Source organism: Pan paniscus, chromosome X (genome assembly GCF_029289425.2).
Source record: "Pan paniscus chromosome X, NHGRI_mPanPan1-v2.0_pri, whole genome shotgun sequence".
In the NCBI taxonomy this organism is placed as follows: domain Eukaryota; kingdom Metazoa; phylum Chordata; class Mammalia; order Primates; family Hominidae; genus Pan; species Pan paniscus.
In genome coordinates, this window is record NC_073272.2 from 50,678,938 (window position 1) to 50,706,518 (window position 27,581).

At 51.8% G+C, this 27,581-nt stretch overlaps 2 protein-coding genes across 4 annotated transcripts in view; both read right to left on the reverse strand.

The window, feature by feature from the left end:
- Positions 1 to 457: 457 nt before the first annotated feature.
- SYP (synaptophysin) lies at positions 458 to 12,953 on the reverse strand. Its single transcript, XM_003807253.5, has 7 exons — positions 12,830 to 12,953; positions 11,648 to 11,713; positions 10,388 to 10,512; positions 6,830 to 7,025; positions 5,934 to 6,125; positions 4,091 to 4,421; positions 458 to 1,933 (listed from the first exon to the last, which is right to left on the reverse strand). The coding sequence occupies exons 1-6, from the start codon at positions 12,863 to 12,865 to the stop codon at positions 4,095 to 4,097; spliced, it is 942 nt and encodes a 313-aa protein (XP_003807301.1). The 5' UTR covers positions 12,866 to 12,953; the 3' UTR covers positions 458 to 1,933; positions 4,091 to 4,094.
- A 4,769-nt stretch (positions 12,954 to 17,722) lies between these two features.
- CACNA1F (calcium voltage-gated channel subunit alpha1 F) overlaps positions 17,723 to 27,581 on the reverse strand; it is a 28,732-nt gene continuing 18,873 nt past the window's right edge. For all 3 annotated transcript variants that reach the window (XM_055106800.1, XM_055106799.1, XM_055106798.1), the window contains exons 30-48: positions 26,807 to 26,917; positions 26,467 to 26,550; positions 25,622 to 25,642; positions 25,315 to 25,443; positions 24,891 to 24,956; positions 24,546 to 24,637; positions 23,970 to 24,129; positions 23,613 to 23,740; positions 23,238 to 23,334; positions 22,949 to 23,051; positions 22,589 to 22,690; positions 22,277 to 22,407; positions 21,908 to 22,039; positions 21,157 to 21,326; positions 19,655 to 19,762; positions 19,378 to 19,505; positions 19,161 to 19,273; positions 18,276 to 18,473; positions 17,723 to 18,027 (exon numbers count right to left, since the gene is read on the reverse strand). In XM_055106800.1, coding sequence (XP_054962775.1) covers positions 17,797 to 18,027; positions 18,276 to 18,473; positions 19,161 to 19,273; positions 19,378 to 19,505; positions 19,655 to 19,762; positions 21,157 to 21,326; positions 21,908 to 22,039; positions 22,277 to 22,407; positions 22,589 to 22,690; positions 22,949 to 23,051; positions 23,238 to 23,334; positions 23,613 to 23,740; positions 23,970 to 24,129; positions 24,546 to 24,637; positions 24,891 to 24,956; positions 25,315 to 25,443; positions 25,622 to 25,642; positions 26,467 to 26,550; positions 26,807 to 26,917 — 2,304 coding nt within the window. In that variant the 3' untranslated portion in view covers positions 17,723 to 17,796. The remainder of the gene's footprint in view (positions 18,028 to 18,275; positions 18,474 to 19,160; positions 19,274 to 19,377; positions 19,506 to 19,654; positions 19,763 to 21,156; positions 21,327 to 21,907; positions 22,040 to 22,276; positions 22,408 to 22,588; positions 22,691 to 22,948; positions 23,052 to 23,237; positions 23,335 to 23,612; positions 23,741 to 23,969; positions 24,130 to 24,545; positions 24,638 to 24,890; positions 24,957 to 25,314; positions 25,444 to 25,621; positions 25,643 to 26,466; positions 26,551 to 26,806; positions 26,918 to 27,581) is intronic.

The window sequence follows — 27,581 nt, forward strand, 5'->3', positions numbered from 1 at the left end:
TCCTTGCCTAACCGGTCTCCCATTTCCCCAGCCTGGGCGGAGGCAGGGAAAGGAGAGACAGTAGGGTCTGAAGATTAGGGATGGGGTCAGGCAATGTGAGGTTTCCTCCTATTCGGACCCCTTGGGGATTTGAGGAGAGGGTTCCACAGGGGCTCGGAAGAGGCTTGGCTAAGGGACCAGAATTAGAACCAACTCCTAGAAAGACCGGGCATTTGGTGGCCAGTAGTGGGAGGGTGAGCAGGGCTACTCAGAGAGTGACAGAGTGATTGGCAGGAGAGGCTTCCCAGAGGATGCTGCTCTGCCTAACACTTTTGAAGGGGCCTGAAATGGTGCAGCAAGCTGAACTGCGGTCGGTGGGTCCGGGTGGAGCTTGTTCTCACCACCTCTCCCTCCTTTCTCCCCCGGCCAACCCCCTCCCCGGCGCCCGAAAAAGACACACTGAGAAATCAGAGCCGGGTAGACTAGGTGGTTAAGGAGTTTATTTGGGAGAGGAGAATCATATTTGTTCTTCCTTGGGAAGGGGGGTTCTTTGAACAATACCGAAGGGTTTGGGAAAGGGTAGGGGTCTGGAGGGGAGAAGGAGGGGCCACAGCCAGACAAAATGGCAACACACAATCACAGGCACTACTGACATCACAGACATAGCAGAGGGTGCAGGATAGGGGCTCCAGACCAGGCTTCCAACCACCCCAGGACAGGTGGAGGTGTGGAGGGAGGGAGGGCGCAGGGGAAGGGGGAAGAGGGGTGGGCCAGTCCCACAGACCCGTTGGTTCTGTCCTCCTATTAACCTAGCTGTTTCATCACGGGAGTGGGGAAGGGTGTGTGTGGTGGGGTGCTTCTCTCTGGATCCCACGCCTCACCCTACAAGTCATATCACTCGACTCTTCTCAGGCCACTTCCGTCCCAAGTCGTAGCCAGAGCCATTCTCCCCCACCCCTAACAAAACCCATCTGGAAGCTCCTATCCAAGTCCCCTCTCCACTGCCCAAACCCAGCCATTGTAAAACATTTTCTTCACTGCACCATAGGGAGGGGCTGCCCTTTCTGAAACCACCATGGAAGCCCCATTCTAAGCCCCACCCTGTCTGGAACCCTGGCTTGGCCCATTCCTGAATCCCACTTCTTGCCTTGCTCAAGATCTGTCCCCTTTAGAATCAAGCTCAGTCTCCCAAATGTTCCAAGCCACACCCTTTCCATAGGCTCTGGTACCAATCCAAGACCCACCTACTCTGGAGCCCACCATTCTGCCTCGCTTAAAGCCTCGCCCCTTCTAGAACCCTGCCCTCAGCGTCCTTCCAAGCCCCACCCCAGAATGCTCTAGCGCACTCCTCTCCTTCAGACTCCAGATCCACTCTGTCTGGAACCCAACCCCCCTGCTGACCCCTCCACTCCACACCTCCTCTCCAAGACCACCTTGGGTCCTAAACTGTCCTCTCTACCCCAAGCCCCCCCCCCCAATCTCTGCCTTTCTTTCACCCTGGAGTTGGATTTCCCTAATGGCCTTTGTTCAGGCAGGCATTGCTGGAGGAACCAAGGTCAGAGTTGGGAGGAGTGGAGGGAGAGAGAGGAGAGAGTCTGAAGTCACGCCCACCCTCCCCACACAGCCGAGGTCTGTTCCCTCCCTGTCCTCCTTTTAGATCCCCTTAACCTCAGGGGACAGGGAGGGTAAACAGAGAGGGGCCAAGGGATGCAGGGAAAGGGACGGGGTAAGAGAGGGGGCCCACTCAAGACTGGGCACCTAGTGCATGAGGGGAGTGGAGTGAGGGCAGGGCTCAGACAGATAAATAGATATTTATATATAATATATATATATATAAACAGCAAAGACAGGGTCTCCTGGCTTGAGGGGTGGAGACCTAGGGTATAGGGGTGGGAAGGGGGGCAGGCCTTCTCCTGAGCTCTTGCCCCCCCAGGTCCTCCTGGGCTTCACTGACCTGTAGAGACAAAAGACACAGAAAGGGGAGGGGGTCCGACATGGGTGGCGCCCTCAGATAGGGGTTGGGCTGTTATGCCTTTGTCCTGGCTTTATGTCTTTTCTTCTTTCCTGGAGCCAGCTTCATCCCAGCTGCCTCTGCTGAGAAGATATACCTGACCTTGCCCCCACTGGGTTAGGTACCAAAGAGATTACAGTCTCCTTCCTCCAACCAAAAAAATAGTCCCTTAACAGGTACTGTTCTAGCCATTTGTGATAAACTATATTGAGCAAAACAAAGATCCCTGTCTTTTTGGAGCTTATACTGAAGCAGAGATAGACTTCACACAGCAAACATGATGCATGAGTGGATTATCTCGTATAACATAGGGTGACAATAATAAGTGAAATGGAAAAGATAAAGTGAGCTGGGCATGGTCGCTCACACTTATAGTCTCAGCTACTTGGGAGGCTGAGGTGGGAGGATCACCTGAGCCCAGGAGTTCAAGTCTAGCATTCCTAAAGTGCTAGGATTACAGGCGTGAGCTACCACGCCCAGCCTGCGACAGGGCAGAGTTCTGACACAGGAGGACTGTGGCCTAATTTAGGATTTAACAGAATCCCTCCAGATGCTGTGAGTAGAACAGAATGGAAATGGAGACCTGAGAAGAGGTCCGGGAGAGATGACAGTGGAAGATGAAGGATATATTTTTTGAAGGTAGGACCCACAGGATTTTTTGATGAATTAGATGTGGGATGCCCTTTCCATCCTGGCTAACCCAGTGTCAGAAGCTACCTCCATCCAAGTATTGCCACCTTCTTGCCTTCCCCCACTTCATGCCACCCCTTAGCCTTTTCCTCCTGCCTTTCCTCCCCTATATCCTCCCTCCTATCTGAGGGAAATCTCACTTCTCTTTTTCTTTCTTTTTTTTTTTTTGAGACAGAGTCTTGCTCTGTTGCCCAGGCTGGAGTGCAGTGGCGCAATCTCGACTCACTGGAACCTCCGCCTCCCAGATTCAAGCGATTCTCCTGCCTCAGCCTCCAGAGTAGCTGGAACTACAGACGTGCGCCACCATGCCCGGCTAATTTTTATACGTTTAGTAGAGACGGGGTTTCACCGTGTTGGCCAGGCTAGTCTCGAACTCCTGACCTCAGGTGATCTGCCCACCTTGGTCTCCCAAAGTGCTGGGATTACAGGCATGAGCCACCTCACCTGGCCTCTTTTCTTTCTTTCTTTCTTTCTTTTCTTCCTTTCTTTCTTTCCATTTTTTTTTTTTTTTTTTGAGACAAGGTCTCGCTCTGTTGCCCAGGCTGGAGTGCAGTGGCAGGATCATAGCTCACGGCAGCCTCAACCTCCTGGGCTTAATTGATCCTCCCACTTCAGCCTCCTGAGTAGATGGGTCCACAGATGCATGCCACCACGCCCGGCTAATTTTTGTATTTTTTGTAGAGGTGGGATTTCATCATGTTGCCCAGGCTGGTCTCGAACTCTTGGGCTCAAGCGGCCCGCCCGCCTCGGTCTCCCAAAGTGCTGAGATTACAGGCATGAGCCACCAAGCCCCGACCCTCACTTCTCTTTTAAGGCCCAGCAAGAAGGCCGGCAAACCTTTCCAGGACTCCACCCTATCCCTCTTCCTCCTTTGAAATTCCACACTACTTCCCTCCCCTCCAGCGTCGGGGAGAGGCGGCAGATCTATCCCCTCCTCCCAGATTGGTGAGCTCGTCTGACCTTCAAGATCCACGCCCATTTACCCTCACCATCTATTGGCCTTATCACCTATTGGCTTATCGGTCACTTCTAAGACCCACCTCCTCGTCGCTTCCGTGGCTCTTGCGCTCCGCTGATTCGCCACTGCGCAAGTCCCCCGATATTCCCTCCCTTTATTGGTTGCTCTGCTTCTCTCCCCCGGCCTTTCCGCCGAGTTGCCCTTCTACCTCCCTCCCATTGGCTCTTCATTCTGTCCATCTTGAAGCACCATTCTTCTTTTCTCCATTCATTAGCTAGTTTTTCAGCTCTTAGCAGGTAGTTCTGCCTCTTGATTGGCTCCTTCAAACTTCAGTCCTTACTTGCCCCAGTAAACGCCTTACGTACTCTCTACCCCTGACTCTTATTGGTTCACTGACCCGCTCGTCTCCTTCCTTGTACCCTCCTTGGCCACACCGCTCGCCGGTCACTCACCAGACTACATCTGATTGGAGAAGGAGGTGGGTGCACCCTGCGGGCCGTAGCCTTGCTGCCCATAGTCGCCCTGAGGCCCGTAGCCACTGCCACCGCCGCCGGCTGGTTGACCATAGTCAGGCTGGTAGCCGCCCTGAGGCCCGTAGGAATCCTGGGGCCCGTACCCGCCGGGGCCCTGCCCGTAGCCTGCATCGCCGTAGGCGTCCCCGGGTGCCGGTTGTTTCTCGGGGGCGCCGGGAGGCGCGCGCAGGAACGGGGCGGCCCAGCCTGTCTCCTTAAACACGAACCACAGGTTGCCGACCCAGAGCACCAGGTTCAGGAAGCCGAACACCTGCAGGGAGACAAGGCTCGGCTGTGGTACCCCGCCCATTGCCTTGGCGGCCCTGCGTGCAGGAATGAGCATGCGGGGAATGAATCCGTAGGCTCCGCAAGGTGGGGGTTTCTGAAACCCAGACTCTCTGAGTCCCAGTGCGAGAACGTCGATGTGCAGAAAAATCACCTCTGGCGGGGTGGGCGTGTTAGAAGAATTTGGAGCCCTGGGGATGCTGCGATCTATCAGTATTACCTATACAATTATTTACATATTTGCACATATACACATTATATACACATTTATGCATGTATAAAATGTAAATTTGTAATATATTCATAGTAAAATGTAAGGATACAAACTTATTAAATATAGCTATACCACTAACATGCATCTAAATACCTAAATGTAGATAAAATATATGTATAAGTGCACATGTATAAGATATATGAAACCTGCATAATTTTTTTTTTGAGATGGAGTTTCGCTCTTGTTGCCCAGGCGGGAGTGCAATGGCACGATCTCGGCTCACCACAACCTTCGCCTCCCGGGTTCAAGCAATTCTCCTGCCTCAGCCTCCCGAGTAGCTGGGATTACAGGCATGCACCACCACACCGGCTAATTTTGTATTTTTAGTAGAGATGGGGTTTCTCCATGTTGGTCAGGCTGGTCTTGAACTCCCGACCTCAGGTGATCTGCCCGCCTCGGCCTCCCATAGTGCTGGGATTACTGGCGTGAGCTACCGCACCCGGCCACATAAAGTAATTTTAAGACATAAAACACTTTCTGTACCTTTCCTTATATGCCAAGCCCTCTTCTAAGAGCTTTACATGTTATAAGCTCACTTAAAATTCAGTTTTGGGCAGGAAATACTATCTCCATTTTACAGTTGAGGAAACTGAGGCCCTAGAGGCTAAGTTACCTGAAGTCTCACGTCCAGCAAGTGACAGGAAAGAAAAGTTGTAATCTTAGCATCTGTAACCCTTGTATACGACTTACCTTGTGCCAGGCCCTTTTCTGAGCACTCCGTATTCTTAGTTCAATAAATACTCAACTTTGGAGCAGGACCTATTATTAGTCTTCGATTATACATGCTCAACTGAACCTTGAGAGGCTGTGACTAGTTTCAGGTCAGGGAGCTTGCAAGAGGTAGAGCTGGGATTTGAGCGCAGACAGTCTGACTCCAGCCAGTAGGGGGCATCCAAGTGGGGAAACATTTCAAGTTTTTCCTTCATTTTGCACATGAGGAAACTGAGGTCCCAAGAGGGTGCTGAGTTGCTCATTTTACATGTCTAGGCTGGGTCTGGGATCCAGGTCTCCCAAACCTGTCATGTTCCCCCTTTGGGGACAGTCTGTGGTGTCACAGTGGTTACATTTGCTAGCTCATCCTTCAACGTTGTTGTTGGCACGTGTTCTTCAGGGACACCCCTTGGATCTCCCCTGACTCTCCTCTTATTCTCCCACTCCACCACTCCCCATGCCGGACTGTACTGTTTTCCACTCTCCCTCCTCCAGCCAGCACCCAGGGCTTACCACCGAGGTGTTGAGTCCCGAGGTCACAGGGTCTCTCAGCTCCTTGCATGTGTTCCCTGTCTGGCGGCAGACAGGCATCTCCTTGATAATGTTCTCTGGGTCTGTGGCCATCTTCACATCTGACAGCCCCTTGGCCCATGCCGATGAGCTAACTAGCCACATGAAGGCGAACACAGCCGTGGCCAGAAAGTCCTAAGGCAGGCAGGGGTGAGGAAGACAGCACTGTGAGTGGACTGCTTCACGCTAGGCCCTGGGGCCTCCTCGGATCACAGGTCCCCCAGAAGAGGCCTGTCTCTCCCCTGCCTTTTCAGCTCTCAAGCCCACAACACTTTCACCTGAAGGTAGCCCTCCCAGCTTGAGCTTGTGTGTGTACATGACACAGAGGATGTGGGAGTGTGATTGTGATATGTGGCTGTGGGTGTTGGGGGGAGGGGAACTCTGTGGGATGATTTCCGAATCTGTGGAAAGTAATGTGTCTTTCCACTTTTGTCTGCATGTGGGAATTTTTGTCATTTTGTGTCTAGGCTGAGGGTATGTGAGTACAGTGGTGTAGGAATCAGTGTGTCTGTGTGGCATGATGACAGGCATGACTGTCACAGCGAACCTCTGTGGGCCTCTTCCTTTGATCTAGGCTGTGTAGTTGTGTGAGAGTGGGAAGGTTCTCAGGTGTGGGCCTGTCTGGGATTCTGCATAGGCTGTATGTCTCCGTGACTCTATGACTCTGTGTCCCTGATGCCTGGTGTGGATTAATAGCAGCAGCAGCTATATGTGTGGCTGTTATGGTGGCTGTTTGCATGTGGGCCTGTCTGGGATTTGGTGTGGTCTGTGAGCATGGCTGTGTCCCTGGGGTTCCGTGTCCCCATGGTCCCTACATGCAAGTGGCTGTGGGGACTCACCAGCATGGGCCCTTTGTTATTCTCTCGGTACTTGTTCTGCAGGAAGATGTAGGTGGCCAGAGCCCCCATGGAGTAGAGGAAGGCAAACACGGCCACGGTGACAAAGAATTCGGCTGACGAGGAGTAGTCCCCAACTAAGAAGACCTTGGTGGTGCCCCCTCGGCAGGTGGGTGCATCAAAGTACACTTGGTGCAGCCTGCAAACAGAGGTGGGCAGGTGTGGCCCAGCCCCTCAGAACACCCTCAACCCTCCAGCCCAATCATGGGTCCCCCCATTTCTGACAAGGCCCCAGGAAGAGGAGGAAATAACCATTCATCGAGCACCTACTATGTACCAGTCACATTTCACTGATTGCTCAAAACATCCTGGTGAGATAGGTGTTATTCATCCCTCACTCCAACCCAAGCACTCTGGCCTCTTGATTATTTCTAGAACTTGCCAGGCATCCTCCCTCCCTAGGATCTTTGTTTGTACTGGCTGTTCCCTTTGCCAGGAATGCTTTTACCCTAGATAGCTTCGGGTCTTACTCCCTCATCTCCTTTTTTTTTTTTTTTTTTTTTTTTTTTTGAGATGGAGTCTTGCTCTGTCGCCAGGCTGGAGTGCGGGAGTGCGGTGGCACAATCCCGGCTCACTGCAACCTCTGCCTCCCGGGTTCAAGCGATTCTCCTGCCTCAGCCTCCTGAGTAGCTGGGATTACAGGCATGTGCCGCTACGCCCAGCTAATTTTTGTACTTTTAATAGAGACGGGGTTTCACCATGTTGGCCAGGATAGTCTTGATCTCTTGACCTTGTGATCTGCCCGCCTTGGCCTCCCAGAGTGCTGGGATTACAGGCGTGAGCCACTGCGCCCGGCCTCCCTCATCTCCTTGAAGCTTTGCTCAACTGTCACCTTCTCATTGAGACCTTCCCTGATCTCCCTACTTAAAATTAAATTGAAACATTCTCTCAACCAGCACTTCTTAGCCTGGCTTCCTTGCTCCACTTTTCTCGATAGTAGTGGTACCCATCTGACGTACCAGGTATTTTTTTTTTTAATCTTGGTTTTTGCTGTAACTACAAGAGGGCAGGGCTTTTTCCTGTGTTTTCACCTCCGTTTATCTCCAGGCCCTGGAACAGTGCTGGCACCTAGCAGACACTCAAGAAATGTTTATCAAATGAAATGTACAGAGGCGGAAACAGAGGCTCAGGGAAGTGCATTAACTTGCCTAAAGTCACACAGCTGGCAAGGGAATGTCAGAGTTGAGATCTGAACCTTGTTTTCTCCCTATCTCATGTTGACTTTTCTTCCCCACCCCAGTTCAGGTCCCCGAGAGAAAGAAATGTATGCATAGCAGAGGAGAGGCCAGCGACTAGATAACAGGAAAAGACAGACAGAAAGAAAGGAGGGTAAAGGGATCTTGGAACAGGGTGTGTGTATGTGAGGGAAGAGGGGAGGTGTCCTGGGACTAAGGCCTTTCCTGTGGTGTGATGGAGGAGAGGTAGGGGTTGTAGAGAGAAAATGTCTGTGGGAGAAGTACTGGAGCACAGTCTCAGATTGGAGGCCAGGATCCTGAGACTGAGCAAATGGTGCCAATGCCTTTGTGTAGCAAAGGCCCTGAGGGAAGAGGCTTGCACTTATTAGTCACCTACTAAGCAGTTTACATAAATGTCTCATTAATGACAGCCTCCAGCAATTCTCTAAAGAAGGCATTATTAGACCCTTTTTACAGATGAATAAACAGAGGCTTAGCAAGGTTATTACTTGCCCAAGGTTGTACAGCTCCTAAATGATGGAGCTAGGAGTTGCATCTGGGTTTGAGTTTCTGTTTCTAGTGGGCTGGGTCAGGAGAGGGGGTCCCTAAGAGGGAATGAGAGGTCCTTGGGTATTAGGGCAGTTTGGGAGGGATTTTGCTCAGGGGGACCCAGGGCCAAGACTGTTTTTCTAGGGGACTTGTGGGCTAGAGCCTTAGGACCCAAAGTTCTAGACATGGGAGGCGTGGGGAGGGGGCACAGAGGATGGTTGTGGTCTTGTGGATCCCCAAAGGACCGGCTCTAAGCAGTGTCCCTTGCTGCCAGCTCCCCCTCCTTCCCCAGACTCTTTCTCTCCCTTGCCTTTGTGGACCCATGGATACCTGGCTGCCCCTCTGCCTCTCAGGCCACACTTTCCTGGCATCTCCTCTCTTTTCCATCATTGCTCAGGGCCTGTGCTAGGTTTTCTTCTACTTTCACTCTTCCATCTCCCCACTGGGTGATCACTTGAGCCTACATTTACCCTCAGTGCTCGAAGACCCCCAGTTTCCAACTCAACCCCTGTCCTCTTTCCTGAGTCCCTTAAATTTATTTTACTTATTGAACAGACACTGATGGAGCACTTATTGTGTGCCAGGCACTGTGCTAAGCACCTGATGAATATTAACTCATTGAATGCTAACCACGACCCTGTGAGGTAGATATTATTAGTATTCCTTTTTACAGATGAGGAAATTGAGACCCAGAGTGGTTATGTGATTTGGCCAAATAGTGGGGGAGTCTCAGAAACCTGTGCGGGGATTGTGTCTGTGGGTCTCTGTCATCCCACCCTGCAGGAGGTAAACATCATTGTGAGGGTAGTGCCCATGCCAGCCGTGCTCATTCTTGTGCACCTAGCACCCAGTGTAGTGCCCGGCACACAGTGTGAGCTCAATAAATGTCAGAATTGTTTAATTGGGTTTAATTTTTCCCTATATCTAAGCAGCACCCCTCATTATTCTATTCTCTACCATAAAACCCTACATGAGGATCCCCTCGAGTTTCTCTCAGTCTACTATTATCCTCTTTGTTAATTTATTTGTTATAATGTAGGCTCCATGAAGGTAGGGAGTTGGGTCTGGTTTTTTCTTTTGGAGATGGAGTTTCGCTCTTGTTGCCCAGGCTGGAGTGCAATGGCGCGATTTTGGCTCCCAGGTTCAAGTGATTCTCCTGCCTCAGCCTCCTGAGTAGCCGGGATTACAGGCATGCATGACCACGCCTGGCTAATTTTGTATTTTTAGTAGAGACGGGGTTTCTCCATGTTGGTCAGGCTGGTCTCGAACTCCTGACCTCAGGTGATCCGCCCACCTCGGCCTCTCAAAGTGCTGGGATTACAGGCGTGAGCCACTGTGCCTGGCGGGAGTTGGGTCTGTTTTAGTTACTATCATGCTTTCAGCACTTTGCGTAGTACCAGATATAAAATAAGTTCTCAAAAATGTGTATAGAATGAATGAATGGGGATTAAATAATAATATTGGCTAACATTAATTGAGTACCTACTGGGTTAAGGTATGTATATACACCTGTCTTACTTTTGTATCTTGTTTATTGCCTGTCCCTTACCCCTTCGCTGGAACAGAGCCAGAGGGCCACAGCCTATGTCTGCCTTGCTCACCACATAGTCCTAGAGTCCAGAGCAGTGCCAGGTACAAGGCAGGTGCTCAGTGATCCCAGTGGATGTAGCCTCGAGGTGGGAGCTGGGCAGGAGCTACTCGCGGGGGGAGGTATTGGCCGGTTCCACCCTGCCCCTTCCTCTCCCAGGTCTGTTGGTATCCCAGGGTGGGAGCACACCTGAAGGGGTACTCGAACTCGACCTCGATGCTGAGGTCACTCTCGGTCTTGTTGGCACAATCCACGCTCAGCTGGAGCTCCCCACTGTAGCTGCCGCATGTGGCAAAGGCGAAGATGGCGAAGACCTTGGGCAGCAGGGATGGGGATGGCCACAGTGAACCTGTGTGCATGTGGGAGGGAGGTGCCCTCCTCTGGACAGATCGGGGGCCCAGCACAGGCAGCAGCAGATGGAGCAGTCCCCACCCCCACCCCCTAATCAGGGCTCATCGGGACCAAGGACAAGCTGATTACAAGGGTATGGCTGTCTCTTCCTGTTTCTCTCTCTCTGTGTCTCTCTCTGTCTCTGCCTTTCCATGCTGACCTCCCTCTTCTCTGTTTGTCTCTGTTGTTCTCTGTGTATCTCACTGTGTCTCTGTTTCTCTCGGTATCTCTGTTTCTCTATGTGTCTTTGTCTTTCTCAGATGTCTCTTTGTCTCTCTGTGTCTCTGATCCTCTCTGCCTCTGCCTATCTGATCTGTCGATGTCTCTTTTTGTCTCTTTTTTCTCTGTCTGTGTAAGTGTATGCCTGTATGTCTGTGTCTTTCTGTTTCTTGGTCTGTTTGTCTCTGTCTGTCTGTCCTGTCTCTCACTCGGTCTCGGGATGGTTCTCTCTCTGTCTCCCTCTTGCCTCTCTCTGTGTGTTGGTTTCTCTTTTTTCTGAGTGTCTCTTTCTCTCTGTGTCTCTCTCTCCCCCACCCTGTTTTCCTGCCTCTCTCCCTGCGTCTGTTACTCTTTGCATCTGTTTTCTGTGTCTCCTTTTTCTTTGTTTCTGTTTGTCTCTTCTCTCTTATCTCTGTATCTGTTCTCATCTCCATATTTCTTTTTTTTTTTCTCAGTATTTCCATCTCTGTCTTTATCATTCCCTGTCCCTCATTCTCTCTGTCACCTTCACTGTCTCTGGGTTTCTCTGACTTTGCATCTCTCACCCAGCATCTGCTACAGGCTCCACCTCCCCCACCCCTCCCTCACTTCAAGAGAGGAGGTAGGACGTCACAGTCTCCCACTTCACAACGGGGGTACCCTCAGCCCTATGTGACGTCACAGCTCATCTGTTTTCTGGCTTCAGACCCCTGAAACCTCACCCTGGAGCCCAATTCCCCCATCCCCTACAACCCCCGCACTCATCCCTGGCTACTCGCCCCTACTCCACCCCTGCTCTTCTGGACCCCATGACCTCCCTCTCTCCCTGCACTCTGCCCCAACAGCCCGGACCACACTCACCCATTGCAGCACCTTCACAAAGCCGAGGGGCTCCTTGACCACCCGGAACTGACCCCCAGCCACCAGCTGAGGAGAGAAACAGTGGGGAAGGGGTGGGGTTGTTGGAGGTACAGGGAGGTGAGTGGCAAGGCTGCCCATCAATGACCCCAGGGGATGGAGCATGTGACCTCGGGGAGAGGGTGAGAAGGAGAAAGTGACACCTTGGGGAAGGTGTGAGCCCCAGGGTCCAAGGACTGGTGGGAAGGTCTGAAGAGATGGTGAGTCAGATGGCAGAGGAGGTCGGGGGTGAGGGAGATGGGGATGAGGTCAGGACTAGTTAAGGAGGGGGAGCAGGTTTGAAACGTAAAGGCGAGTCGGATGGGGAAGGGGTTCGGGTAGAGAATGGGGATGGAGTGGGGTGCATTCGGGTGGGGGGTTGTGATGGTGAAGGTGAGTCATAACGGGGCAGGAGTCGGTTTGGCTCAGGTGGGGGAAGGGTCTGCAGGGGTAAAGGTGTGTTAGACGGCGGTGGCGGTAGAGATTTGAGGTGATGGGGATGGGGAAGGGTTGGGACTGATTGGGGGTGAGTTTCTGAGGTGGCAAAGACGAGAGACATGGCGGAGAGGGTCTGGACTGATTAAGGTGGGGGAGGGCTGGGACATGGCTTCAGTCGCTATGTGTTGGGGGTGAGGAGGCTGGGGGTTTTGGAAGGAGTAAAACCGGATTGTCCCCTAGGTGTGCTCTGGGGGAAGGGGTGGTCGCCTATGGGGGTACAGTCTCTGTTTGGGAGGGGCGGGTGCCAGCCCTCTCCCCCATCCCCGCCCCCACACCTTCTGTCGCTCTATTTCCTAGCTTATCCGCAGCACCCCCTATCTTCCTTCCACTCTCCCCTCCCCTTGTCCCTTGCCCTCACTCCAGCCCCCAGGCCCCTATTCCTCCCCTCGCGGTCGCCAGTAATAAACGGGGCTCCGGGGGCCCCCGCTGCGGCAGTGAGGACGGCCCTCGCTGCGGCAAAGAGCGCACTCCTTTTCTCCACCTCCCCCTTCCTCCCCTTCACCTGCCGCAGACCCCCAGACCCAGCGCCGGGGACCGGGTCTCCGCTGCCAGACCCTGGCCACCACCTCCCAGAGTCGGCTGGCCTGAGCGACCCGGCCTAGGCAGCCGGGCGGCGGCGGGCTCTGTCCACGGTGCTGGAGCGCGTACCTGATTCACCACGTCCATGTCCGCCAGCAGCAGCATCAGCAATGCAGGGGGCGGGAGGCTCGGCTAGCAAGGGCGGCGCGGGGCGCGGCGGGGGCGGCGCGCGCTCGTTGGAACAGCCCAGGCGGCTGCAGCCCCGCCCCTCGCGCCCCCTCCTTGCCCGCCACGCGCCTGCGCACAGCGGGTTGTACCACAGTCTCACCGGCAGCCATTCCGGCCCGGAGGCTGGAGCCGTGAGAGCGTGCGGGAATATGCGTTGGGAAAACACAAGTCGAGGGCCGGGGAGAGGAGACTTCCCTGCTCGGTCCTATAGTGTGACAACTTTGCCAGGCTCTTTTCTGAGTTTGTTAAACATGTTCACTCATTTAATGCTTACAGAAGTCCTACGTTGTAGGGACTATTAGGCCGTTTTTGCAGACGAGGAAAATAATTCCCCAGAGAGCTTAAGTGACTCTCACAAGGTCAGCCAGCTACTAGCTGGCAGTGCCCAGAGTCCCTGCAGTTTAAACACGGTTCAAGGCCTTCCAGGTTCCTTTTTCATAGTCTGCATTTTAAGCACACCCTGAAACTCCTGCCCCCATCTAGCCATCTCCCTTATTTCTTTCTTCCTCTTTGTCAAATTAATGCCTACTCGAACTCTACCACTTTACCTATTTATTCCTTAGCTCTCTCTTAATTGGAATAACCCTCCTTCCTGCGACTAAAACTAGGCCCATCAAGGTCAACAGTCCAAAATACAGTTGGGGCTTAAGATGCTCAACTTCGGCCAGGCGCAGTGGCTCATGCCTGTAATCCCAGCACTTTGGGAGGCCGAAGTGGACAGTGGATCACTTGAAGTCAGGAGTTTGAGACTAGCCTGGCCAACATAGTGAAACCCCATCTCTATTAAAAATACAAAAATTAGCTGGCTGTGGTGGCAGGCGCCTGTAATCCCAGCCACTTGGGAGGCTGAGGCAGGAGAATTGCTTGAACCCAGGAGGCGGAGGTTGCACTGAGGCGAGATTGCACCACTGCACTCCAGCCTGGGCAACAGAGCGAGACTCCATCTCAAAAACAAACAAGCAAACAAAAATGCTGAGATACTGTTTTTCATCTTTCAGGGTGGTGAGTATCAAAAAGTTTGATAACGTTCCGTATTGGTAGGTTGGCCAGAAGCAAGCGTTCTCATAAATCGCCTGTGGAAGTTTCATTGGTATAACGTGTAGAAGGCAATCGGGCAAAATCTAAAAAAAAAAATAACAAATTCATTTACTGTTTGGTTCACCTTCATACTTCTAGGAATTCATCTTACAGATAGACTCATACATGTGCTAAAAGATATATGTATAAGATAATACATGACTGGGCTGTTTATTTTTTATTTTTTTTTGAGACGGAGTCTCACTCTGTTGCCCAGGCTGGAGTGCAGTGGCACGATCTCCGCTTACTGCAACCTCCGCCTCCCGGGTTCAAGCAATTCTCCCTGCCTCACCCTCCCTGAGTAGCTGAGATTACAGGCATTCACCACCACGCCCATCTAATTTTTTTTTTTTTTGTAGTTTTAGTAGAGATGGGGTTTCGCCATATTGGCTAGGGTGGTCATGAACTCCTGACCTCATGTGATCTGCCTGCCTCGGCCTCCCAAAGTGCTGGGATTACAGGTGTGAGCCACCGGGCCAGGCCAGGGCTGTTTATAATAGGATAAAGAATGGACACTCCCAAAGTGCTCATTGTTGGTAGCCTGTTTAAATAAACTCTGATACTATGCTGCTGTCATTATAATAACATGGAACTATGGAATGATTGCCAAGATATTTAGTTAAGTAAAAAATGCAAGATGTCAAACTGTGTGGTAATTGTGTACAAAGAGAAGAGAAGGGTTATATCAGACAGAGAATAGCTAACATTTAAATTGTGGCTGTTTTCTGTCAAGTACTCTTTAGAGAACTTCGCCTGTATTACTCACTTAAATTCTTACTGTAACCCTATGTGACAGGTACGACAACTATCTTTGTTTTACAGCTGAATAAACTAAGAGGCAGAGAGGAATTTTCCTAAGTTCACACAGCTGGTAAATTGGTAGAACCAGGATATGAACCCAGGAAGTCTGGCTCCAGCACCTGTTACTCTTAGCCACTGTGCTAACTTATCAGTACACCATCTTTTTTTTTTCAGCACACCATCTTGTATGTCTGTAAAAGATACCTGATAATACTATTTGCTTCCAGAGGGCAGGGAAACTTTTCACTTTATACCCCTTTGTACCTTTTGAGACTCCATCTCAAATAAAATAAAAAAATAAACAGCCTGGTAGTGTATCATCTTATACATACACCTTTTAGCACATGTATGAGTCTACCTGTAAGAAATTCCTAGAAGTATGAAGCTGAACAAAACAGTAAATGAATTTATTTTTCTAGATTTTGCCCAATTGCCTTCTACACAGGTTATACCAATGAAACTTCCACAAGCGATTTATGAGAATGCTTGTTTCTGGCCAACCTGCCAATATGGAACATTATCAAACTTTTTCATACTCACCACCCTGAAAGATGAAAAACAGCATCTCAGTAGTTTTGTTTTGTTTTGTTTTGTTTTTGAGACAGAGTCTCACTCTGTTGCCCAGGCTGGAGTGCAGTGGTGCAATCTCAGTTCACTGCAACCTCCGCCTCCTGGGTTCAAACGATTCTCCTACCTCTGCCTCCTGAGTAGCTGGGATTACAAGCACAAACCACCACGTCCGGCTATTTTTTTTTTTTTTTTTTTTTAGTAGAGATGGGGTTTTGCCATGTTGGCCAGACTGGTTGTGAACTCCTGACCTTAAGTGATCCACTATCCACTTGGCCTCCCAAAGTGCTGGGATTACAGGTGTGAGCCACTGCATCTGGCCTACCTTTTGAATTTTGAACCATCTGAATGAATATCTTTTTTTTGAGACAGGGTTTCCCTGTGTTGCCCAGGCTGGAGTCCAGTGGCAGGAATATGGCTCACTGCAGCCTCGACCTCCTGGGCTCAAGCGATCCTCCTGCCTCAGCCTCCTATGTAGCTGGGACCACAGGCGTGAGACACCATGCCCAGCTAATTTTTAAATATTTTTGTAGAGACGAGGTCTCACTTTGTTGCCCAGGCTGGTCTTGAACTCCTGGGCTCAAGTGATCCTCCCACCTCAGCCTCCCAAAGTGCTGAGATGACAGGCATGAGTCACCATGCCCAGCTCAATACCTGTTTTTTTAAACATGAAAATTCACACATATATGTAATGGATACTTCCCAGTTGTTGCCTCATTGGGGAAGCAGTACACAGGAGGGGTTAAAAGCATGAATCTTGGCATCAAACTGCTTGAATTTGAATGCCACCTCTGATACTTCTTGTTTGACCCTGGACAGGTAAGATGGTTTAAAATGATACCTATAAGGTTGTTGCACTGATTCAATGAGATGATCACTGTAATGCAGTTAGCATAGGGCCCAATAAATGGTTCATTTTACCTCCTACACATCTCTGGAATCCACTCACTTCTCACCATCTCCTCTGCCACCTCCTCTGGCTAAGGCGACCATCATTCCTGCCAATTTTAGCATCTCCAGTCTCTTCCCCCTCCCTTCTGTTTTCAGCACAGCCGTCAGAACATCTATTTAAAATGCAATGTTAACTATGTCACTACCCTACTCAAATCCCTCCCATGGCTCCCCACTGCTTATAGGAAAAATCCCAGAGTTTGGGACCTGGCATTCAAGGTTCCACCTGATCTGGCCTCAGTGGCTTCTCCCACCTCATCCCTCAACAGTCTCCCTTCACTCTCTGTGCCCTGCCCATGACTTGCTGTTCTCACCTAACTCCAGCCCAACCACTTTAAGCCTTTGTTTCAAGGCCTAATGTAACTCAATCTTCTCAGTCCTAGTCTCCAATTCTGGCTTCCCTCAAATTTCAGTCCTGGCTTGATTGGCGCAGATTATACAAATGAGACACCCACCCCTGTTCTGGGAGCTGGGAAGAGTTCCTCCCCGACTGGTGGTCTCATCCTGCACCACTCCCAATACTACCTTCAATTCCTCTGGAGTGGGGCTGACTCCCACTTTGGATGAGACCTGTCCCGTGTTTCAACCAGTTCAGTTTGCCCCGAGAGAAACCCAGAGCCGGTGCCTGGCACATAGTAAATGCCTGATAAGCCTTCAGTGAGTGAATGTAACCCCAAAGGCTGGGTGAAGAGTAAAGCTGGGGCAAGAAGCAGAGAGGACCTCTGGGATCTGTGTGGGATAAGAGTAGGTTACTCGTAGGTGGTCTCAGGAAAGCCAGGTGGGCCCTGAGTGGGTTCCCCAGGGCTGGGAGCCCTGACCTTTGCTGTCACCTATGTTGTCTACTGATGGATTTAGGTTTTCTTTTCTTTCTCAGGCAGAAAGTGGGAGATGGGAGACAGAGCGATCTCAATTTAGCCACCCTAAAATTCCTGTTGCCGTCAGAGGACCCCTCTGCCTAAGATGCATCACATACCAGGCCGATTCCAACCTCCAGGCCTCTCCCCTGGCAGGATTCTTCTCTGGGTTTCCTTGTCCTTTCCTTCTCATCCGTCTACCCTTCCTAGTTTGACCTGGCTGAGCCCTGGTGAAATCTCTGCCTCTCTTCCTCTCTGGGTCCAAGCACCCCTCACACCCGCTCTCTCCCCTTTCCTCCATCTCTGTCCAGTGCCCTCCCCCTCCCCCCTCCTCCACTCTGCCTCCAGCTTTTTTTGGCTGCTGTCTCTTCCTCCTCCTCCTCCTCCTCCCTCCTTCCCTGACGCTGAATAATCAGGCCTGGCTGTCCTGGTTTCTGGAAATACCCGTGTGTGGGCAGTGGCTCAGGGCTAGAACAGGGGATGGATGGATGGGGGCCCCTGGGCAGCCCCAGACCCCCAGTGCAAAGACAACAAAATCCAGGGATGTGGTCCATGCCTGCCTCCTGCTGGGGAGGGGAGGGCAGGAGGTTTATTGAGCAGTTGGGGAGGGGTGGGAATTCAGAGGGCATGGACGCAGGCCATCTCGTCTCCCAAGTCCTCCTCATCGAAGCGGGAGAGGATGGACTCCTCGTCGCTATAGAGAGAGCTGGTTCCCTGTGCCAGCAGGTCACTGGCAGCATTGTCCATCTCATCCAGCGTCAGGCGACACGCATCTGCAATCTCCTGCTTGGCCAGGGCCACGAAACGTGGGTCTCGAGCAAAGAGGCCCAGACCCTCTGAGATAAGCACCTGGGGGCACAGGTGGGATCAGTGTTGACCGATGGCACAGTGTGCACAGAAGGTTCAGTGTGGATAAATGACGTGCCCATGAGGGCATGTAGGGAAGTCAGTGGGGGACAGGGGTGAGCAGAGGTCGTAGGGCAAAGGGATATCTACATGCACAACACAGGACCTGGGGACTCCTTTCCCTCCTCCTCCAGTACCCACCTCCTCCCCTTCTCCCCCATCCGTCTTGTCTATATGCCCTCTGGACTCACAGCCTCCACCAAGCTGTCGGCACTGCCCCTCTTCCCATGGCTGGGGTCCGAGTGGGTTCCAGGCACGTGCAGACAGGTGAAGGTGCGCAGTGGGCCACTGGATCTGCCGAGGTACGCCTCCCCCGCTGCGCCCTCTTCCACCAACAACAGCGGGGCATACAGGAGCCGACCCCGCTGAGGTGGTGTTGCCCAGGAACCCTGAGCCAGAATAAACATCAGAGGGGCAGGGATGGATGAGTAGGGTATGAGGGTCTAGGACTCACCGCTGTGCCTACTTCTTTCCCTCAGTATACAACTGGAGTGAAATTGAATGGGTATAAGTCAGGCTTGAGTTTACTTATGTAAGAGTGCAGGAGGCCTGGGTTTAAATGTCAGCTCTGCCACTTACTAGCTGCATGATCTGGGGTAAACCTCTCGGGACCTCAGTTTCCTCACAAGTACAGTGAGCATTGTGTGCATTCATTCATATGTGTCCTGTTCTTCAGAAGGCTCTGAGGCCAGGCGCGGTGGCTTATGCCTGTAATCCCAGCACTTTGGGAGGCTGAGACAGGCAGATCACCTGAGGTCAGGGGTTTGAGACCAGCCCGGCCAACATGGTGAAACCCCATCTCTACTAAAAATGCAAAAATTAGCCAGGCATGGTGGTGAGCACCTGTAATCCCAGCTACTTGGGAGGCTGAGGCAGGAGAATTGCTTGGACCCAGGAGGCAGGGGTTACAGTGAGCCAAGATCTCAACACTGTACTCCAGCCTGGGCAGCAGAGCAAAACTCTGTCTCAAAAAAAAAAAAAAAAAGGGCCTGATATGTGCTGTGTTTGAGAAATTCAGCCTAGGCTGCCCCCATCTCTCCAGACCCCAGACCCCAGCACCACCTCCACAGCCTCACCTGAGCCCTATTGGGCCCTGAATTTCGCCCACGATGATAGGTGCCTGGGATGGGTAAATCCTCACAACTGCCCTGGCGCTGCAGACACTGGATGGTGAAGGAGGGCTTCCGACCTGGGGGTGGGTGGGGCACCAGGGGCAAATAGCAATGTCAGTGCTTCCCCAGATCTCTGTCCTGCAGGCCCGTGGGGGCCCCTTGGATCCATCCCTGCTCTCACCTGCAGGTGTGGGGGGCAGCAGACGGCGGCGTGGTACCAGGTGCCCATCCATGTATCTCTGAGCTCTGTGAGGTGGCAAAAGGACTGAGCACGGGGGAGTCCCTGCCTGCTCATCTAGGTAGGAAAGCCTGTGTGGGTGGGAGGGCCAGGGGTGAACTTGGGTCTGGGCCTGGACCTGGGCCTGGGAGATGGGGCACCAACAGTCCTCCCCGACCCAGTTCCCACCCCTCCTCCACCCCAGCTCATGGGTTCATCCCATGTCGCATGGCCAGTGTACCGATCAGGGACTTCCTCATCCTCATCTTGCTTGTTTTGCCCTTTGGTTCCCTTGGGCTGAGAATTTCCTTCTTCTGGGATGGTGAAAATGAGAGCCCCAGAGCCTCTCCTGGGGAAAGGGAGGCACGTTAGGCAGACCAGATCCCTCAATATGTGGCCCTGGACCCCTGGTTCCTCTCATCCCATGCCCCAACCCTTACAGAAACACTGGGCTTTTGGATTTTTTTGTTGAGGACAAGTCACATAAAATTAACCATTAACCATTTTAAAGTGACCATGGGCTTTTGTTTAATAGATGTTTATCTAATTAGGACTGAAAGTTTCAAAAAAATCAAAGTTGACCTGTAGAGAGACACCTTGAACACAAAACTGGGCATGTATTAGGAGTGGGGGGAGCCTGTAAAAGCTAGGCACTTTATTTTTTTATTTCTATTTTTTATTTTCTGAGACGAGGTCTTACTCTGTCACTTAGGCTGGAGTGCAGCGGCATGATCTCAGCTCACTGCAGCCTCAACCTCCCAGGCTCAATTTATCCTCCCACCTCAGCCTCCCAAGTAGCTGGGACTACAGGCATGCGCCACCATGCTCGGCTATTTTTTATTTTTTGTATGGACGGGGTCTCATTATGTTGTGCAGGCTGGTCTTGTACTCCTGGGCTCAAGCGATCCTCCCACCTTGGCCTCCCAAAGTGCTGGGATTACGAGTGTGAGCCACCGTGCCTAGGCAAGCTAGACACTCTGAAATTTTTTTTATAAATTTTTCTTTAATCTGCTTATGTATTGTCTAAAAGCTAAGTGTTTGACATGCATTACCTCATTTCATCCTTTCTTTATCCCTGTGAAGTAAGTGCTTTGTCATCCCCCTTAAACAGGTGAGGAAACTGAGGCTCATAGAAACGAAGTGACTAGGCAGGGCACGGTGGCTCAAGCTTGTAATCCCAGCACTTTGGGAGGCTGAGGTGGGCAGATCACCTGAGGTCAGGAGTTCGAAACCAGCCTGGCCAACATGGCAAAACCTCGTCTCTACTGAAAAAAAAAAAAAATTAGCCTGGCATTATGGCGCACGCCTGTAATCCCAGCTACTCGGGAGGCTCAGGCAGGAGAATCGCTTGAACCCGGGAGGCAGAGGTTGCAGTGAGCCGAAATCGTGCCACTGCACTCCAGCCTGGGAGACAGAGCGGGACTCTGTCTCAAAAAAAAAAAAAAAAGTGATTAGCTCAAGGTCACTTAGCAAATGGCAGAGGCAGAATGTGAACTGAAACTCTTGGTTTCACATAATGTGCTTTTTGCATTAAACCTTTGTATTGCCTTTCTCATATGAATCTCTTATCACCCTCTATTCTTACCTGAGCCCTTGAAACACCTCCATTCTTCCCAAATTTCTGCTTGAAGGCCTCTAGGCCCTCCCTCCCACCCCCCTCAACTTCCTGCCTCCTGAATTGCCTCCATCCAGTGTCTAGTCCTTGCCTTCCCTCACAATCTACTTCCAGACACTTGATAATACCTGTGGGTGTTGGATCCAGCCTGGGGCACACTGGGCTGACTGGAGGTGGGAGTCCCCCTATCATCATCACTGGGCCCAAAGGAGAGTGAATCTGGAAGTCTGTCCCCGACAGGCAGAGACACAGAAATCCTGGAGCACCGGCGAGTTGAAGACTGGGAGACCATCGTGGCCTGTGGAGAGTCACAGGACTGAGTGTTGCATGCACTTTGTGGCTAAGTCATTTGGTCATATAGCATGTCTCCCCCACAGGTCCATGAATGTGGGCCTTGCCCTCCAACAGCAATGGTAAATGTCAAATAAATAAATACGTAAATAAATAAATAAATAAATATTTGCAATAGGGTCTTGTCCTGTCACCAGGCGGGAGTGCAGTGGCATGATCACAGCTCACTGTGGCCTCATCCTCCCAGGTTCAAGCAATCCTCCCGCCTCAGCCTCCCAAGTAGCTGGGACTACAGGCTTGCACCACCACTCCTAGCTAATTTTTAAATTTTTTTGTAGAGAGGTGGTTTCACTATTTTGCCAGGACTGGTCTTGAACCCTAGGGTTCAAGCGATCCTTCCACCCTGGACTCCCAAAGTGCTGGGATTATAGGCATGAGCCACCGCTCCCAGCCTCAAATAAATATTTTTCTATTGCAGAGGGGGCTTCTCTGGGGGAGCTTCTTCCCAGAAGCAGTGTCAAAATCACTCAGGGGATTGACGAAGTATTTTACAATCAAGTTCCTGGGAGAGTGAAAACTTGTCCCCACTTTGTTAGTTTCCAAGTCCTTCTCATCTTCCTCCTCCACTCCCTCCTGCCCCTCTTCTTCCTCCTCCTCTGTGTCACAGGTGAGGGCCTGCCGCATCTCAGGACCCAAGTCCTGCAGGCTCCGCAGACCAGCCTGTGGGGGTGGAGAAATAGGTAAGCAGGCAGCTCAGGGTCTGAACTTTCCCTCTCTGTTTCCCATGCAGGCGGGTAGGGTGGGGGAAGGAGTCCTTCAGCCACCCTGGCCCTCCGTGAGGCCTGGGGCCTCAGTTTCCTTATCTGTGACATGGGTTTCACAAGATCAAAATGGGGGTCAGCCTCAGCCACAGCACTGCCACACGTGCCCATCCACACTAGGCCCTGCCCCGAAGACCTGAAGGGCGGAAGAGGTGCTAGGGGCGGCCTCGTTGCCTAGTAGCCCTTTTTCTTTCCTCCGCCGGAATTTGCGGAAATAGTCCTGGATCAGAAATGTGGCGTAGAATTTGCCCACGGTGACCTCCTCCTCTAGGGGCAAGGGAGAGAAGGCAAGATCACACAGGGGCCCTCTGACCCAGCCCACCTCGCCGCCTCTCTACCCACCAGCATGGACTTCCCCTCGCCCTCTGCCCAGCGCTGGTTTTGTGGTGGAGAGCGATCATCTGCCATTCAGGGGCTGGCGCGGGGAACTGGGGCGGGGATAGCTCACCGTCTGGTGGGGGGATGACCTCATCTAGCAGCTTCTGTTTCATCCGCTTCCAGATCTTTTTGATGACAATCCGCAGCTCCTGGTTGGCTTGCTCCAGGTTCCCTGCGTTGGAGGAGGATGTGGGGCATGAGCCAATAGGAAGAACCTCCACAGCTGCCCCCTCACTGTTGGGTGGGGGGAACTTCACAAGCTGCTACCGCAGATGCACACCGCCCCCATTGGACGGGGTGGGGGGAAACAGGCCTGGAGAATCCGGTCACCCATTCTCGGGTTCAGAGCTAGGAGTGGGGCCCATGATTCAATGAGTTTGCTCCTTGCACCCTCCCCAGGAACGATCCCACTCCTGCCCCTCCCCTACACCTTCTGTTTTGATCTTCAGGGATGTCCGGACCAGGGCAAAGAGTGTGGCGTTGAATGTCACCGTCCCATCTGAGTTGAGGGGCATGTTCATTGCCACAAGTCTCTGCGAACACGAGAGACATGAAACCCACTCTGGGAAAATGCCGGGTATGCAGGAACGAATGTCAAGGGGCAGAAACCTCTGAGGATGCGATCAAACACCCCTCCCCACCCAAGGCAGATCCCTTCCCACCCTTGCCATGTGATAGACAGTTCTCTCAGGAGCCTGGGGGTGGGCAGGTGCACAGACCTTGCAGGCCACTCGGTGTGGGCACAGCTTCCCAAATCCCAGAGGGGGCTGGATACGTCTCAGCAGGGCAACCACATCCAAGTGTTTGATGCGGCCCCTGGAGGAGTTGGGGAGGTACCACTGGATTGACGATGCCCCCACTAGCCCTTTCTCAAGGCCCCACCAGCTCATCACTACCTCCTCCTACCAATACCCCAGAGCTTGCCAGGGAAGAACTGGAGGGCAGTCAGAGAGGGCAGAGGATGGGGCAGTGGAAACTTTGGGGCATCTATTGACTGGGTAATGGGATGCAGCAGTCGGAGGTTTGGGGGCTAGGGGACTGTGTAGGGCAATACATTGTCCCCTGGATTCTAGGTAAGGGTATAGAGGGCATACTTGGCCCCAGGGTCATATTCAGACCAGATCCTCTTGAATTCATCAAGGTGATGGGGGCCCAGGATGGACCAATCTCTGGTGAGATAATCAAAGTTGTCCATGATCACAGCCACAAAGAGATTTATGATCTGTGGGCCAGTGAGCAAGGGAGCAGTTAGGTGAAGGGCAGAACACTGTCATGGAGGGATGGTGGGAGGCTGGGGTGGGCTTATATGGTCATGAGTCTCTGGGTTGATCTTGTCATCAGACCAGCCCTCTCACCCACTATGAAGATCTGGGCTGCCCACGTCACATCCCTGAGCCCCTCAGGGCCAGCCCCCGTGACGGTGGTGGTGGTTGTGAGGAAATGGTTCTCACCAGGAAGGCACAGAGCATGAAGAAGCTGATGAAATAGGCGATGGCAAAATTGCTACCACAGGTAAACTCTTCACCAGGGCCGAAGTCAGACTCAGGATCACACCGATTTCCGGGAAGGCTGGCAAGCATTATCTCCTGCCATGCCTCACCAGTGGCACACCTGGTGGGGGTCACACAGGGGTAGCATCCTGAAGGGGAGGCTATGAAGTCATGGTAAATGGAGTTGGGGGAGGACTGGGGAATGAGGAGATGACCTACTTCTCACCAGGGGCTACATCTGGCACAGATAACATTTCAATATTTTAACAGCCATTGTGGCCATGTTGATGACAGTCATGTTTGCATCTTACAGATGAGGCACTGAGACCTGAGAAGGGGAGGCGTCTTACAGTCAGAAAGAAAATGGCTGAGGCTAGAATACTCTAACAGACTCCTCACATCATAGCCAGGAAACATCTCGGGCTGTATGGAGCCCCACGCTGCCATATTATTCCCATAGCTCAAGCAGTCTGGGGCTCAGAGAGGGTGGGTGGGCACCCACGGGCATAAGGTGGCAGGGGAGTGAGTAGATGTCACCTGAACAGAAGCAGCACAGCCTGTGGAAAGGTCTGGAAGTTGTTGTTTCGGTTTATCTGTGTGCCATCCTGAAGAGCCACCTTGCCGAACATCTGTGGACACATCAAGGCTGTGTCAGTGGGGTGAACCCATGCCCCACCCATTTCACACCTCCTAATACCTAAAGGAGCCTCATAACCCTGACAAACAGGGCATCACTGCTGATCTCATTTCACAGATGTGTAGATTGACCCAGGGCCGTCCAGCTTGTCTGTCTACCTGCCACCCCTACTTTGGGGCTATTCTTAACCAATCCCCTGCCAGCAGAGGAGTGCTTAAGGGATGCTTCCTAGGGTCCCCACTTGCCTGCATGCCAATGACGGCATAGATGAAGAATATCATTGCGATGAGAAGAGCCACATAGGGCAAGGCCTATAGGGATGGGGGAGGGGGGCAGAGAATAGATGCACAGGCTCAGGCAAAGAACTATAAGCCCCAGAATGCACTGCTTTCCCTGGCCTGGGCCTACTGGGAGATGCAGTCCATCTCCAAAGTGCCAAGGACTGTGGTGTCTCTCAAATGTGAACATAGTGTTAAGTAGATAGAGTAAGGTCAGTGAGACCAGAGGTGTGTTGGAAATTGAGAGCCCAGAAAAAAGAGAAAATTGGAATAATAATTTGGAAATGGGTATGGCATGTTGGGAGATGTAGTTCTGAGGGTGGTAAAGGGGCAGGCTGAGAAGTGTGAAATGGGGGCGAGGTATGGTAAAAGGGACGGGGTAGGGGATTACCTGGAAGGACTTGATGAATGTCCAGAGCAATGTGCGGATCCCTTCACCCTTACTGAGAAGCTTGACCAGCCGCATAACTCGGAAGAGGCGAAAGAAGGTAATGGAAATGCGGGAGCTGTCCTCAGAGCTCTGGGGTGAGGGGTGCAGTAGGGATGCTCAGTTTGCATTTACTCCAGCTATCTCCCTATCGCATGCTTTGGCCCTCCCAGTACCCAAATCACTCAGGCCCTAGGGTAATCCAGAGGGATGGAGGGACAGAGGGACATGGGAAAAGAAGCAGAGAGTCCCTGTTATTAGGGTGGGCTACCTCGCCAAGGTGGCCACCATTCTGGAGGGAGATATGGCCAAGAAAAAGGTGATACAGGAGATGATGACATCATAGGCCCAAATGAACAAGGCGAGATATGATGGAGCAGATATAGGGGGTGATGGTGGGGTCATTACACAGGGGACAATGGGAAAGTTTATATGGTAGTGGATTAGGATTAGGAAAAAGTGGGTAATGGGAATGGAAGGGAGAGGAGAGAGTAAAGGAGGTGATGGATCAGAGACATTGGAGCCAATAGAGGAAATGATGGAACCAGTGGTGTCATAGAGATGATGGAGATGAGAGAACCGATGGAGAAGCCAATGGAGAAGCCAGTGATGGAGATAGGGAACCAGCAGCGTTGTCAGTTGAGGTGACAGAACCATGTAGTACCCAATGGAGGTGATGGAGCCAATGATATAGTCAATGGTGATGACAGAGCCATGAAAGAGCCAGTGTCAGAGATGATGAAGTTGGTGGAGAAATGAAGCCAATGAAGTCATCAGAAAAGATGGAGCCAAAGCAGGAGCCAGTGAACATGACGGAGCCAATGGATGGGGGATGTAGAGGCAATGAAAGAGATAACAGAAATAACAGGAGAGGCATTTCAGGAGATGGTGGAGCCAGTAGATAGGTTACAAAATGGAATGAGAAAGCCAGTAGAGGGGGACTTTTGGTGAACCCAACAGGGACTCAGAAGAGATAGAGCTAGAATGAGGACTGAGTCTCCAGGAGTAGGGAGGATGTGCGTGGGAGCCACCCACCCACGTGAAAGGGAACCCCGGGATAGAGGTGAGGGAAGGTGTATAGGGCGAGAGTGGATTAGTGGAAAGGCCAGTTCTCACATTGATTTCAGTGACGGCAATATCCACTATGCTGCCCACCACAATAAGAGCGTCAAACGTGTTCCAGGCATCAGTGAAGTAATGCTGCAAGTAGGAGAAAAGCAGTGCCCTGTCTTCTCAAAGCTCGCAAGCCAGGGTAGGGGGCCAGTAGTAGTAGGGGGCGCCGGAGGGGGGCAGGGCTTCGCTTGGATCACACGATGGGCCTGCACCTGAGTCCCTCTCACTCCCTAGACTCACACTCCCTGGCTGCTGCCCGCATCCCCAACCCCAGAGCTCTGCAATGAGCTCCACTCCCAAGGAATTCATCCACTGGTGGGTGGGGCTAGAGAAGGGGGGCCACCTTGGGCTTGAAGGCGATGATTTTGAGCACCATCTCAATAGTGAAGAGGCCAGTGAAGACCATGTTGAGGATGTCCATGGCATAGTTGAAGGGAGCAGTCTGCTCATAGTGCTGCAGGAGAAAATCAGGTTGAGATGGAGCCTGAGGCAGAGATGCCGCCACACCCAACCAAATATTCCCTGGCCTGGGCTGAGGCGAGTCTGGGGACTTGATCGCACTGTGTATTGGTCAAACCTCTTGCACTGTCTGCCTCCCATTATGGATACTGGAAAGTTTAGTTCTTGATTACTAGCTTTTCTTGTAGTTAGGCAAGGCCAGGTTGACTAGTGAGACATAAACATAAATCTGCTGTTGGTTAGCAGCTTCTGTAAAAAAAATTTTGCTTTCCGATGAAAGGATCAAATAAGGAGAGGCCCCAGGTGCAGCTCTCCCTGCCTTGAGTGTGGTTTTGATGCCTGGAGCTGTGATCATGAAACAACAATCATGAAAATGAATGCCAACTTGCTAAGAATGGTGAAGGAGAAAGATAGAGCATGGGTCCCGGATGAACAATGAACAAACAGCCTACCTCTGTACTTCTCAATACATGAGGTAATTACCACAGTTCATTGACTCCAGGAGGCACATCTTTTTACATTTTAGAATCTCTGAAATTGGGGTGCATTTTATAACAAATGGCAACTTACAATGGCCACTGGCTACTTTTTTTTTTTTTTTCACATTCTTACATCTCCGAAATCAAAATGCAACTTACAAGTACTGGCCATAGACTTAA